Source organism: Tupaia chinensis, unplaced genomic scaffold (assembly GCF_000334495.1).
Source record: "Tupaia chinensis unplaced genomic scaffold, TupChi_1.0 Scaffold144378_1, whole genome shotgun sequence".
NCBI lineage: Eukaryota > Metazoa > Chordata > Mammalia > Scandentia > Tupaiidae > Tupaia > Tupaia belangeri.
The window spans coordinates 1,959,360-1,971,940 of record NW_006204238.1 but is presented as its reverse complement, the minus strand read 5'-3'; the positions used below and the strand labels follow the sequence as shown (position 1 = coordinate 1,971,940).

General features: G+C 42.3%; 1 protein-coding gene across 4 annotated transcripts in view; it reads right to left on the bottom strand.

Moving 5' to 3' along the window:
* Positions 1 to 11,029, bottom strand: part of TMEM267 (transmembrane protein 267) — a 14,013-nt gene extending 2,984 nt beyond the window's left edge. Inside the window, exons 1-2 of one of the 4 annotated variants that reach the window (XM_006166949.3) lie at positions 10,750 to 11,029; positions 3,400 to 3,778 (exon numbers count right to left, since the gene is read on the bottom strand). In XM_006166949.3, the coding sequence (XP_006167011.1) occupies positions 3,400 to 3,720 (321 nt within the window). In that variant the 5' untranslated portion in view covers positions 3,721 to 3,778; positions 10,750 to 11,029. Of the gene's footprint in view, positions 1 to 3,399; positions 3,779 to 10,147; positions 10,447 to 10,749 lie in introns of those variants that run through there. The other 3 variants (XM_006166947.3, XM_027767671.1, XM_006166948.3) reach the window with 3 other exon arrangements.
* Positions 11,030 to 12,581: the final 1,552 nt, after the last annotated feature.

The following is a 12,581-nucleotide window of genomic DNA, read 5'->3' as shown; positions in this document are numbered from 1 at the left end:
CTTTCCTTCTCTGGTCAAATACAAAGAAAAATAAATAAATGAAGTGAAATGAAATAATTCTTTATTAAATTTTTAAAAAAATTCGCTATAGGGCTTATGTGCTCACCAGAGAGAGCTAGAAAGAAAATGAGAAGGCAAGAAAGCACCCTGCCCTGAAGAATGGCTAAAATATAATCCCTTCTCCATTTTTTCCTCCTTTCTGGATTTGGGGTGTGCATGCACACATGTGGGGTGTGTTTTCAAGCTGCTGGTCCAGGACTCAAACTGTGCAGTTAAGCCCTGTGGGATCTGGTTCGTGTAATCACCGGGCCATATGTTGCTTCCCCAAGCCTCCAAAAAGGCCATCTACTAGAGTGAGTGTCACATCACTCGGTCAAGTCAGACCGCCCATAAACTACAAATCTTGTAAACTCCTTGACGATTCTTTAACTCCCGTCTATTGGCTGAACATTGAAAAGTTTATTCTGTACTCCTCTTTCCCCTGACCCCATTATTTTTCAGTCAACACTATTATCTACTACATTTTAAGATTTTTAACCTCTATATCATTGGAACACATAATATTTCTGTATTATTATTCCACTTGTGTTCCCACCTTTGTTTTCAAATTCTACATCCATAATATGTTAGCTCATCATCAGTCCTTCTGCTGACACTACCTTAGCCAAGAATATCTTGGAACACAGAACCTTGCAATGCCATGAGGTGAAGTGATGAAACACACCAATACTGTAAAAAGCTTGTACAGGAGGGAACTAGAAAACAGAATAAGGGGCTACCTCTGGGACACAGCGGTAACTGCTGCTCAGGAGAGGCTGGACTCCACATGGTGACTGTGTTTCCAAACTCTGTCCTGGTTGGCCTGAAATAAGACAGGCGCACGCCCACGTGCCTAATTCCGAAGGGCTAGAGAACTGGATGGCAGGGGGAGGGGGATCATGGCATGACCAGATCTGGTAGATCTCTCTCTCTTGGTCACTCTCATATGTGTGCCCAGCCATTCTATCATGAATAAAGGGGAAGAAAGAAAACGAAATAAAGACACCTTTGCCCTTGAGCCCTGTTTCTGGAAACAAATGGACACACTCACACACGAAAGAAAAACTACACAAACAGACACACTCACACACACAAAAGAAAAACTACACAAAACATAAGATTATATCACAAGACTCCAAATCAAGTTATGTTCAAAAACCCATTGGGAACATGAAAAAACACCTTGAATCAGAAATTCAAAAATGAAAAAAAGGTAAAAAAAAATAGACTTTGGGACCAGCAGATGGGACTCCCATGTAGTCGACCATGGTTTGAGTCCTGGGCCTGGCAGCTTAAAACTCATGCCAGGCACATATGCGTTCATGCCCAAGATCCTGAAAGAAAAATGGAGAAGGAATTGAGGCACGGCCATCCTCCCTGGGGAATCATCTCTTGTTTTCTGTCTCTCTGTCTCTGTCTGTCCAGTGAGCATGCGTGCCCTATAGCAAAAAGTTTCTCTCTTAAAAAAAAATTTGTCACGACCAGCAGTTGTTTTCATGGCTATGTCACTGAATTTCCATATAGTCGACTGCAGTTCAAATTCCGGATCTGGCAGCTTAAACACACATTGGGCGCATGTGCATGCATGCCCAAGATCCTGAGAAGAGAATGGAGGAGAAGGGATTGCAGCATGGCCATTCCCCCTAGGGGGTGATTTTTTGCTTTCTGTCTTTCTGGTGAGCGCACATGCCCTACAGCAAATATCGTTCTTAACAAAAGTGGGGGGTTGAGGGGGACTGGCAGGTGGAGTGGTGGGTAAGGGCTCTGGGCTCCCACATGGCTGACTGCAATTTGAGTCCTGAACCTGGCAGCTTGCTTTCTCACTTTCTCTTTCTCTCTCTCTCTCTCTCTCTTTTTCTCTCTCACTCTGTGCCTCTCTGGTTAAATTAAAATAAATACATAGATACATAAATGAATGAATGAATGGAATAATTCTTTTGTTTTTAGAGAGGTTTTTTTGCTATAGGGTGCGTGTACTCACCAGAGAGACAGAGAGATAGAAAGCGAGAAATCACCCCCCATGGGGCAGGCCACGCAATCCATTCTCCTCCATTCTCCTCTTGGGATCTTGGGCATGCATGCACACATGCCTGGCGTGAGTTTAAGCCACCAGGTCCGGGACTTGAACCACGGTGGACTACATGGGAGTCCAGCGACATAGCCATTATGCTAACTGCTGGTCCCTGGAATAATTCTTTAAAATAAACAAAAAAAAAAAAAAGAAGAAGAAGAAGAAGAAATGCATGTATATGGCCCCAAGAGGGTCTGGGTGAATACATCCATTCAAGTCATTCCCCAGGACTGGGAATCAGGTTAAAGTTATTCAACACTGACACAGCACTTAGGAGCTACATACTAAGAACATGAAGAATAAGAGGGAGGGGCCAGCAGGTGTTAAGGTGGTTAAGGCACTACACGGCTGACTACTGTTCAAGTTGTGGACCTGGTGCTTGCTTTCTCACTTTCCCTCTCTCTCTGTCTTTCTTGGGTCAAATAAAAAAAATAATTATAATAAATAAAATTAAATAATTCTAAAAACAAAAAATAAGAGGAAAATTAAGTGTAGTCTTGAAAGAAGAAGACCAATACAAAAAGAGCCAGGACAGTCCCAGAAACGACCCCAGTTAATATAAACCAGTTTGGGGAACCAGCAGTTAGCGTAATGGCTAAGTCGCTGAACTCCCACGTAGTCAACTGTGGTTCACGTCCCGGACCTGGTGGCTTAAAACTCACGCCAGGCACGTGTGCGTGCGTGCCCAAGATCCCAAGAAGAGAATGGAGGAGAAGGGATTGTGGCATGACCATCCCCCCCGGGGGCTGATTTCTCGCTTTCTGTCTCTCTGTCTCTCTGTCTGTCTGGTGAGCGCACGCACCCTATAGCGAAAAACCTCTCAAAAAAAAAAAATATATATATATAAACCATTTTGTTAATACTTCCTTCAACACTTTGCTGAGTTCATCCTTATTTATTTTTTTAAGGTTTTTGCCATAGGGTACATGTGCTTGCTGGAGAGAAAAAGAAAAAGTGAGAAGGAAAGTGAGAAATCACCCCCCAGGGGTGATGGCCACACTATAATTCCTTCTCCCCCATTCTCTTCCTCCTGGGATTTTGAGCATGCACACACCAACACATGACATAATTTTTAAGCTGCCAGGTCCGGGACTAGAACTGTGGTGGGCCATGTGTGAGTCCTGTACCTTAACCACTATGCTACTTGCTGGTCCAAAAAGGGCTTTTTAAATGTTAAATTAAGATTAATCCTGTCTAGTTCTAAATGATGCTGTGAAGATCAGTATAATTGTACTAAAAAAATTAAAGGAAAAAAAAAACCAGAAAAATTAAACATATCTACTTCTTACCTTTAAAGACAAGGATCCAGCTAGAATGAAGTGGTCCATATCAATAACAGAGGCTAAAAAGCCAGCTAAAATGATTTCTCCAAAGTCAGTCTTCTTCTTGATTCCAGTGACTATTGCCCAAGACCACATGCCAATCACACCATGTACCGCATTATCGGAGAGAGCACGAAGCCAGTCGTTTTGCTGAATTATGGTAAACTGAAGAAGTCTGTCAGCTACTAGGCAAAATATCCCCAGACCAAGGCTGGCGGTAAGAGACTCAGTGCTACAGGACTGGAGTAAAGCATGGGTCTTCTCAGTCTCAGATGCCATCACAAACATGTCAGTGCATCCTAAGGGCCATCAGGAACAGTCTATTCCTGTTTACGTTCCCAGTCCTCTGTAACAGAGCGCCAGAACAAAAATATTAATGAAGATTATGGAATGCCATAAAATATTTGTACAAGACAATCTTAGCAATATGCACAATACAGTATCATAATGTAGTATCACAAAGGTACACCCAAGTTATAAAACTGATATTTCTTACATGTTTATATATACAAGGGGTCTTCACAAAGTTCATGGAAAGATGGAATTAAGTTTATATTGATGCCTTTTCGCACATTTCAAAAATTTGAAATCCATACATAATTTCTTTTAAAGAATTATTTTATTTAACTTTATTTATTTATTTTAATTTGAACAGAGACAGACAGAGAGAGATGGGGCAAGCGAGAAAGCAAGCTGCCAGATCCAGGACTTGAACCGTGGTTGACCATGTGAGAGTCCAGCACCCTTAGCCACCATGCTACCTGCTGGTCCCTTTTTTTAAATGCATAATTTAGAAAAAAAAATTTAACCTTCCTTCCTTCCCCCTTTCTTTCTTTTCTTCCCTCCCTCCCTCCCTCCCTCCCTTCCTTCCTTCCTTCCTTCCTTCCTTCCTTCCTTCCTTCCTTTTTTAAGTTTGACCAGAGAGGGACAAAGTTATAGAGAAAGAGAGAGAGAAGGAAAGTGAGAAAGCAAGCTGCCAGGTCCGAGACTCAAACTGTAGTCAGCCATGTAGGAGTCTGGTGCCCTTAACCACGATGCACCTGCTGGTCCTTCATGCATAATTATTATTATTACTTTTGGAAGAGGTTTTTGCTATAGGGCACGTGAGCTCGCCAGAAAGAGAAAGAGAGAGACAGAAAGCAACAAATCAACCACCAGGGGAGATGGCCATGCTGCAATCCCTTCTCCTCCATTCTCTCGGGATCCTGAACATGCACACACACGCCTGGCTTGAGTTTTAGCCACCAGGTTCAGGACTTGAACCACAGTCGACTACATGGGAGTCTAGCGACGTAGCCATTATGCCATCTGCTGGTCCCCAAAAGGTTTTAATATAGACAATAAAGAGCTGAGAAAATATATGTCTACAAAATACAAACAAAATAAAGCAACAGTGATAATATTAATATCAAACACAAAATTGAAGGCAAAAATGATTAAGACTAAAAGGATATTCATGTAGTAATAAAGTTATATAAAGTAAGAAGATTCTTGCATATCAATGTAGCAGCAAACTACATAAATTAAATCAAGGAGTCAAAAAGAATATGGCTAATCTGAATAATATAATTAAACATTCATTTTCATACAATACAAAAACTCTTCACATTTTAGGGCCAATCTCATAACCTAGTAGATAAGGGAGCTGGATCCCAGTTGGCCAACCATGGTTCAAATCTCAGCCCCATTGGTTTGGAAAACACTTTGAGTGCATATGTGAACATGCCCCAAATCCTGACAGAATGGAGAAATGGAAGAAAAGGGATCGTAGCATGACCATGCCCCACTGGAGGGTGCTTTCTCCACCTCCCTTTTTCTCTCTCTCTCTCTGACTGGATTGTATATACTGTCTGGCAATTAAAACACACAGGTTTTTTTTTTCAAATGTCCACAGAGCATTTATAAAAGTTAACCATGGGGGGACCAGCAAGTGGTGTGGTGGTTATGGTGCTGGATACTCCCACATGGCTGACCATGGTTCAAGTCCTGGACTTGGCGGCTTGTTTTCTTACTCCCCACTCCCCTGTTGTGTCTTTCTCTGGTCAAATTAAAATAAAAGAATGAATAAATTAAATAATTCTTTAAAAAAAAGTTAACCATGGTGGCATGGTGTTTAAGGTGCTGGACTTCCATACGGCCAACCACAGTTTAAGACCTGGACCTAGCAGCTTGCTTTCTCACTTTCCCTCTCTCTCGGGTGAGCACATGTGCCCTATAGCAAATTTAAATATATATGGAGATATTCAGGATAAATTCTCTGACCATAATGCAGCATAATTTATGACTTTTAGAAAAAATTTTGCCAGAGGGCACACGTTCTTGCCAAAGAGAGACAGAGAGAGAAAGAGGGAAATCAAGAAAACACCTCCCATGGGAAATGGTCATGCCACGATCCCTTCTCCACCATCTCTCCCTCTGGAATTTTGGGCATGCATGCACATGTGTTTCTCAAGGGGCCAGTTCCAGGGCTCAAACTGCATTCAGCAGTGTAGGATCACCTGCCTTAATCACCGAGCCACCAGTTGGTCGTAACATCACTTTTTAACAAGTTAAAAAGAAAACTACAATGGCCTGATAAGCTAAAACTAAGCTTAAATGTTGGTGCAAGTAATATCAACAGCTTTAGAATCAAGAGACATGCTTCGATGATTTTTGTTCTGTAAACATTTAGGGAAAACAAAACAAAACAAAACAAAAAAACCCTGCAAGCACCAGGCCCATAGCCTAGTGGTTAAGGGGGCAAGATCCCTCATAGCCAACAGTAGATCAAGTCCCAGCTCCAACAGTTTGAAAAGCACACCAAGTGCATGTGTGTGTGTGTGTGTGCCTCAAATCCTGATAGGATGGCAAATTGGAGAAGGCATTGCAATGTGATGTGATTACACCCCACCAAGGGATGCTTTCTTTCTTTCCCTCTTTCTTGGTTTCTCTGGCAAATGCACATGCCCTCTGGCAATAAAAAATAATAACTTTTTTCATAGTTATATAGTATTTGACACATGAAAAGTCTAGAAAGATTCTATATTTTGGGGGGGCCAGCAGGTGGCATGGTGGTTAAGGGCACTGGACTCTCACATGGCTGAGTGCAGTTTGAGTCTCAGACCTGGAGGCTTGCTCTCTCTTTCTCTCTCACTCTGTCCCACTCTGGTCAAATTAAAAGAAGAAAGTAAGAGAGAGAGGGAGAGAAAGAAAGAAAGAGAAATGTTGATTCTACATTTTTTAATGAAATAAACTGATGTAAGTTCTTATGCAAAGAATACATATTTTGCAGAGCCCAACTACTTTGTTAATGATAATGGAATTGTCAATAATAGAATTCTTTGGTATGTGCAATAATGAAAATTATTTTCAAATGCACTAAGATTGGATTATTTGCTGAATTCTTCTAGATGACGAATTAATAATTTCCAGGTACTTTCTACCAAGAGACATGAACAAAATGCAAAATATGCAAAAGATACCTCCATTATAATGCCATGAATGCATTCTATAAACCTCAGGATTCATAATGTCACAAATTATGAATGATTTTCTCTATTTAACAGGAACATTTGAGGCGCCAGCAGGTGGTCCAGTGATTAAGGCACTGGACTCCCACGTGGCTGACTGTGGTTTGAGTTACAGAACTGGTGGCTTGCTTTCTCACTTTCTCTCTCTCTCTGGTGAGCTCATGTGCCCTATTCCAAATTAAATAAATAAAAACCAACAAATAAATAAATAAATAAAATAATTATTTTAAAAGAAGACACATTTGGCACTTGAATAAAGAAGTCAATATGTCTAAAGGTTTAGAGTATATACTTATTTTTAATTAATTAATTTATTTATTTTTAGTTTTGCCACAGGAAACCTGTGCTTGCCAGAGAAAGACCAATAAAGAAAGTGAGAAATCATCCCCCACCCCAGGGGAGATGGCCACTCTGCAATCCTTTTCCCTTCATTCTCCTCTTTAGATTTTGAGCATGTATGCACACACATGCCTAGTGTGTTTTTCAAGCTGCCAGGTCTGGGACTCAAACTGTAGAGTCCACCATGTGGGATCCAGCCACCTTAACCACCATGCCACTGGCTGGCCCTAGGGGATATACTTTTTAAATTTATAAGATATCTCTTTGAACCAGTGAAAAATGTCATTATTCACTTAGCTGGATGGGAAATGGGACACAGAAAATTTGAATTAATGACCAACCCAGAGAGGCACAGTAGCAGAAGCAGCAGCAGCAACAGTATTCCCCTTGTTCAGTAGGCTATGGTCTGTAAGTTAGTCCAGGTAAATGAGTGTGAGAACAATAGAGGGTGGGCACAGATTATACAGAGAGCTCTCATAAAACCTCTGCTGCTAGGCTGGCCCTGCGGCCCCATGGTTAAGGGAGCCAGATTCCACATGGCTGACCATGGTTTGCATTCCAGCCCTGGTAGCTTGAAAAACATGTCTGGTATGTGTATACATGACAGGATGGAGAAATGGAGAAGGGATTGCAAGGTGACCACATCTGCTGGAGGGTGCTTCCTCTTTCTCTTTCTGTGTCTTTCTCTAGCAAGTGCATATACCTACTAAAAAATTTTTAAAGAAGCTTTGTTGCCACTCAAACTATGTTTATGTACACAGTTATAAATTTATTTTCAAATCTCATCTCAGAAGGCAGACAAAATAAATGGTAATAACTACTTAACTGTATATTTCATTATGCCACTAGAAATCCATCCCATTTTATGTCTGTTCACTCATGAAACAATTTCTATAATCACACAACAGTCATGGGTCACTTAATAATGGGGATACCAGGGCCAGCAGATGGTGTAATGGTTACATCACTGGACACCCACGTAATGGACTGTGGTTCGAGTGTGGGACCTGGCAGCTTAAAACTCATGCTGGGTGAGTGTGTGCATACACCCAAGAGCCTGAGAGGAGAATGGAGGATCAGGGATTGCAGCATGGCCATCTTCCCTGGGGATGATGTCTTGCTTTCTGTCTCTCTGTCTCTTTGGCAAGTGCACATGCCCTAAAGCCAAAAAAAAAATATATATATATATCAAACCCCAAAAACCTCTCTTAAAAAAGATGAGGATACCTCCGAGAAATGTGATGATAGGTGATGTCATCATTGTGCTAACATCATAGAATGTATTTACACAAACTGAGACAGTATAGCCTACTGAACACCTAGGCTACATGGTATATCCTAAATGATCCTTCTGGGACCACTGTTATATGTGGTTCATCGTTGTGTGGTGCATGATTGCATATATTTAAATGTTCTCCATTCTCCTCCTGGGATTTTGGGCACACATGCACACTCAGTACAGAGAAACAGAGAGGACAAAAAGATCAATAGGGCATGGTCCCAAGGCAATCCCTTCGCAATTCTGTCATGGTCATGCTGCAATCCCGTCTACATTTCTCCATCCTCTTGGGATTTTGGTCATGCATGCACACGTGCAAGGCGTGGTTTTCAAGGCATCAAAGTGATTGCAACTGTGGTCATCTGTGTGATGTCTAGTTCCCTTAACCATTAGGCTATAGGGGCCACCCCCCCCCATTTTTCTTCATAGAACTTTTCCTTCTCTACTTCCCATGCCTCTCCTTACAAATAATAATAAAATGGACTTCTGAATTTCCTAAACTCCTCAGCTCTGTTTATTTTACATATTCATTTTGTTGGGAAGATTCCTTAAGAGTAATAACTATAATTTTCTTTTAAACTTGTCATGCATAAAATTTAATGCACTTAAGATGCTTAATAGTAATTATTTAATTATACTAATACAAACAGTAAGTACATAAGCAATCCTCAACATAATACCTAAAGATAATACCTGGGACGACTTGACTGTCATAGACTTCTTTCTATGACTTACAAATGTCACTCTGCAATGCCCAAACTTTGTCACACCCCATCCCCATTATAATGAATACCATTACTATGGAGCCTTGGAAATATATGTAGTAGTAATCCCCCCCCTCCTTTCTTTAACTCCACAAACACATAATTAGCTGGTCACTTTAATTATAATGCTATCCGATATTGTTTGCTAATAATCTCTCAGACAAGATCATTGCTCAAACAAGAGCCAACAAATTTCAATGTAAATTTCATCTTCTGCTTCAACCTTCTCCCCATCCCACCAATCTCACTATCTGAAATCCAAAAACTGCCTTTATTATGCTTTACAGATAAGTCCTCTTCATGGAACTGCAGTTGCTGTGAAACTTAATATATTCCATTTCTTTAAGGCTAAAGTATCGAAAGCAGATGTCAAATCTACTGCAGCTAATTGGCAAAAAAGACGTGCTGCTCACTTTCACAAAGTTTTTATAGCTATCATATCTCTCACATAAAACGTTTAGTTCCTACAACCATTACCAGTAAAATAGGTTTGAATTCCATCGTGTTTCAAGACTCAATAAATTTCCAAAGTCATTTTCTGAGGTTGGTGTTACGCAATAATTTTAAAAATGTCAATGCAAAAAATGGGGCAGAGAAGGGACCATGCCATTCGGCATTTAAGCCCCCCAGGATTCAAGGTGCGAAAGGCTCTTACACCTGTCAAGGATGGCAACAGGCTCTACTGCAGAGCCCCGGCATCCAGACCTGGGCCAGGAGAACGCCAGGTGCGAGGAGCCCGAGCCAGAGCTAATAACGAGAAATAAGGACATAAGCAATCCTCAGTCTACGCACTCTGCCATAACGGCCAGTCATCCATAACATACATTATCTACGGGATCCAGAAAGCGCGCGAAGCCGTAGTTCGGTGCCAGGGCTCCTCGCAGACCCTGGGCCACGGGACAGAACCCACCAGCCGCTCCCTCTTGCCCGCTTGCTCCGGGATCCCACGTGCCTGCCCTCTCAGCACACCCTTGCCAGCTCCAATCCAAACCTTCCGGACTTCGGATCCTGGTGGTCCCCGCCTCCGGGCTCCCACCTCAGGACGCAGGGTCGCGGCGTCCATTCAGTCCCCTCACGCCCCGCCCCGCCCACCAGTACCCGAGCTCGAGCCTCCGGGCTGAGGCCAGCCTCCGCGCCAACGGCAGGCACGCCCCGCCCCCCACCCCCCCTTTTTTTAGGGCGGCTCCGGCCTGCGATTCGGGCGGAGGACGCCGGGATGCGCGCCCCACGCCCAGGCTACGGGAGCGGCGGCGTGCCCTTTGCCCGAGTGGGTTTATTCCTTGAAGAGACCTCTCGGACTATGGGTAGAAACGACGGAGAAATAAATGGAGTGAGATAATAGTGAGAAGTGCCCTGTTGGCTTCCGTCAGACCCCAGGATTCGTTTTTCAATTGAGCCAGCGCCGTGCCACACACGAGCCACCTACCCAGGACGCACCCGAGTGGCGGCCGAAAGCTGGGGCCCGAGAACTGGCCTTGCCAAATGGACGCAGACTATACTACCGGATGCTTGAGCTTGGAACCTCGGGCGGTCGTGGGTGTGGAAATATTCCCAACTTCCTTCAGTGGCTGCCTTAGGGTGGGGGGCAGTGAGTCTCACGAGACGGAGGGACCGACGCTCCGGAGTAGTGCTTCACTGCCCCCTTGGGGATCTCATGATCATTTTTTGTTGCCTTCTCGTCATCTGCAGTTTCATGGCTGGAACGCTTTAATCATGGCTTAATAAACACTCAGAAGTCGAAAAAAAGCAGTTGAGTACAGAGTAACTCGACTCAGGCCCAACCCACTGGGACTAAGGCCGGATCTGGTCTCTGTCTCTGGGTAGTGGGTGCTGTCTCAGCAACAAGGAGGCTTCGAGCCTGGCATTTGGTTCTAAGAAGCACTGGCCTAAGAGGAGGACGGTCTAGCCCCTTCCTACCGAAGTTGCTCAAAACAAGTGACAGATGGAAAGCAAGGGCAATAGTGCAATGAAATGAATTACGTAGTTGAAAAAGACCACTTTAAATTGGAATCTTCAGTCTTAAGCAGACTCCTAGATCACTTAAATACCTCAAAGTTGCTCAAAGAAATTTTTGTTGCTTGTCACATTTGGTCCTTAGCCAATGGAAAACACTCAACTGAGGAAGAAAATTATTAATATACACATTTTAACCTCCACATAGTTTAAAATATAACTAAAAATATCTGCAACCAAATATATTCACAATTTTGAGGGATTTTCTTTACGTTTAGGACAATTTTTTTAAAAAATCATTTTATTTAGCTCTATTATTTAATTGGACCAGAGAGGGGCAGGCAGATTGAGAGATGTGGAAACTGTAGCAAGCAATGTGGGAATCTAGTGCCCCTAACCACCACCACACCATCTGCGGGCACCTAGAACACATTTTTTCTGATTGCATTAACAATTTGGCATTATAGTTGAGGCTTTCTGGAGCTATCAGGAGACAACATAGGCGGGTTCCTGCAAACCAAAACAACAAAATTACAGATATTTTCTTTGTAGTCAGAGACAGAAGCCTGAAGGCACTGATTCATTTATACAATACATACTGAGTGCCCTAGGTATGCCAGATACTATGCTAACAAGGCCAGTGGAGCTCAAGAGGGGGATACACCATGAGGAAACCAACCAACTGGAGAGACTGCTATGTCCTCTAAAGGATATTAACAGAGTGAAGGGAAAGTTAGGCAGGGCTATCATTAGGTAATGGTATCTTCTGAGGAAATGATATATGTGCTGAGATCTGAAATGTGAAGGAACCCAGTGTGAGGAGGTAGAAGGAGGGCCTTGTGCCCATCCAATTCACTGACATTGTAACTCCTGAACTATTATGTTGTGTTCTCTCCATTTTTCTCCTTGTTTCCTCTGTTTCTGCTTCTCTTATTTTATGAAGAGCCTGGTCTTTTATAGAAATCAGAAAATTAGAACACTTCTGTTTCTATTCAGTTTAAGTATTTTTAGATAATGTAGTCAACAAGGTTGTGATAAATAGCACTTTTGGTGAGCTTATTTCTCTTAATTTCACACATTTTGCAGCATAAGTATTTTTCATATGTTTAAAAGAAAGAAACTGGTTCATGAGACAATCTAGATGAAATTTAGTCTTTATTGAAGTGCTTGATTCATAGCTTGCAATATTGCCCTGATCAGTTTATATGTTTTGATAGTTTTGTTTAAGATCTAGTTCTTTACTCAGTTCTTTTGAGAAATACCTGGAGAAAGAAAATAGCAAATGACCTAACGCACAGTCCTATA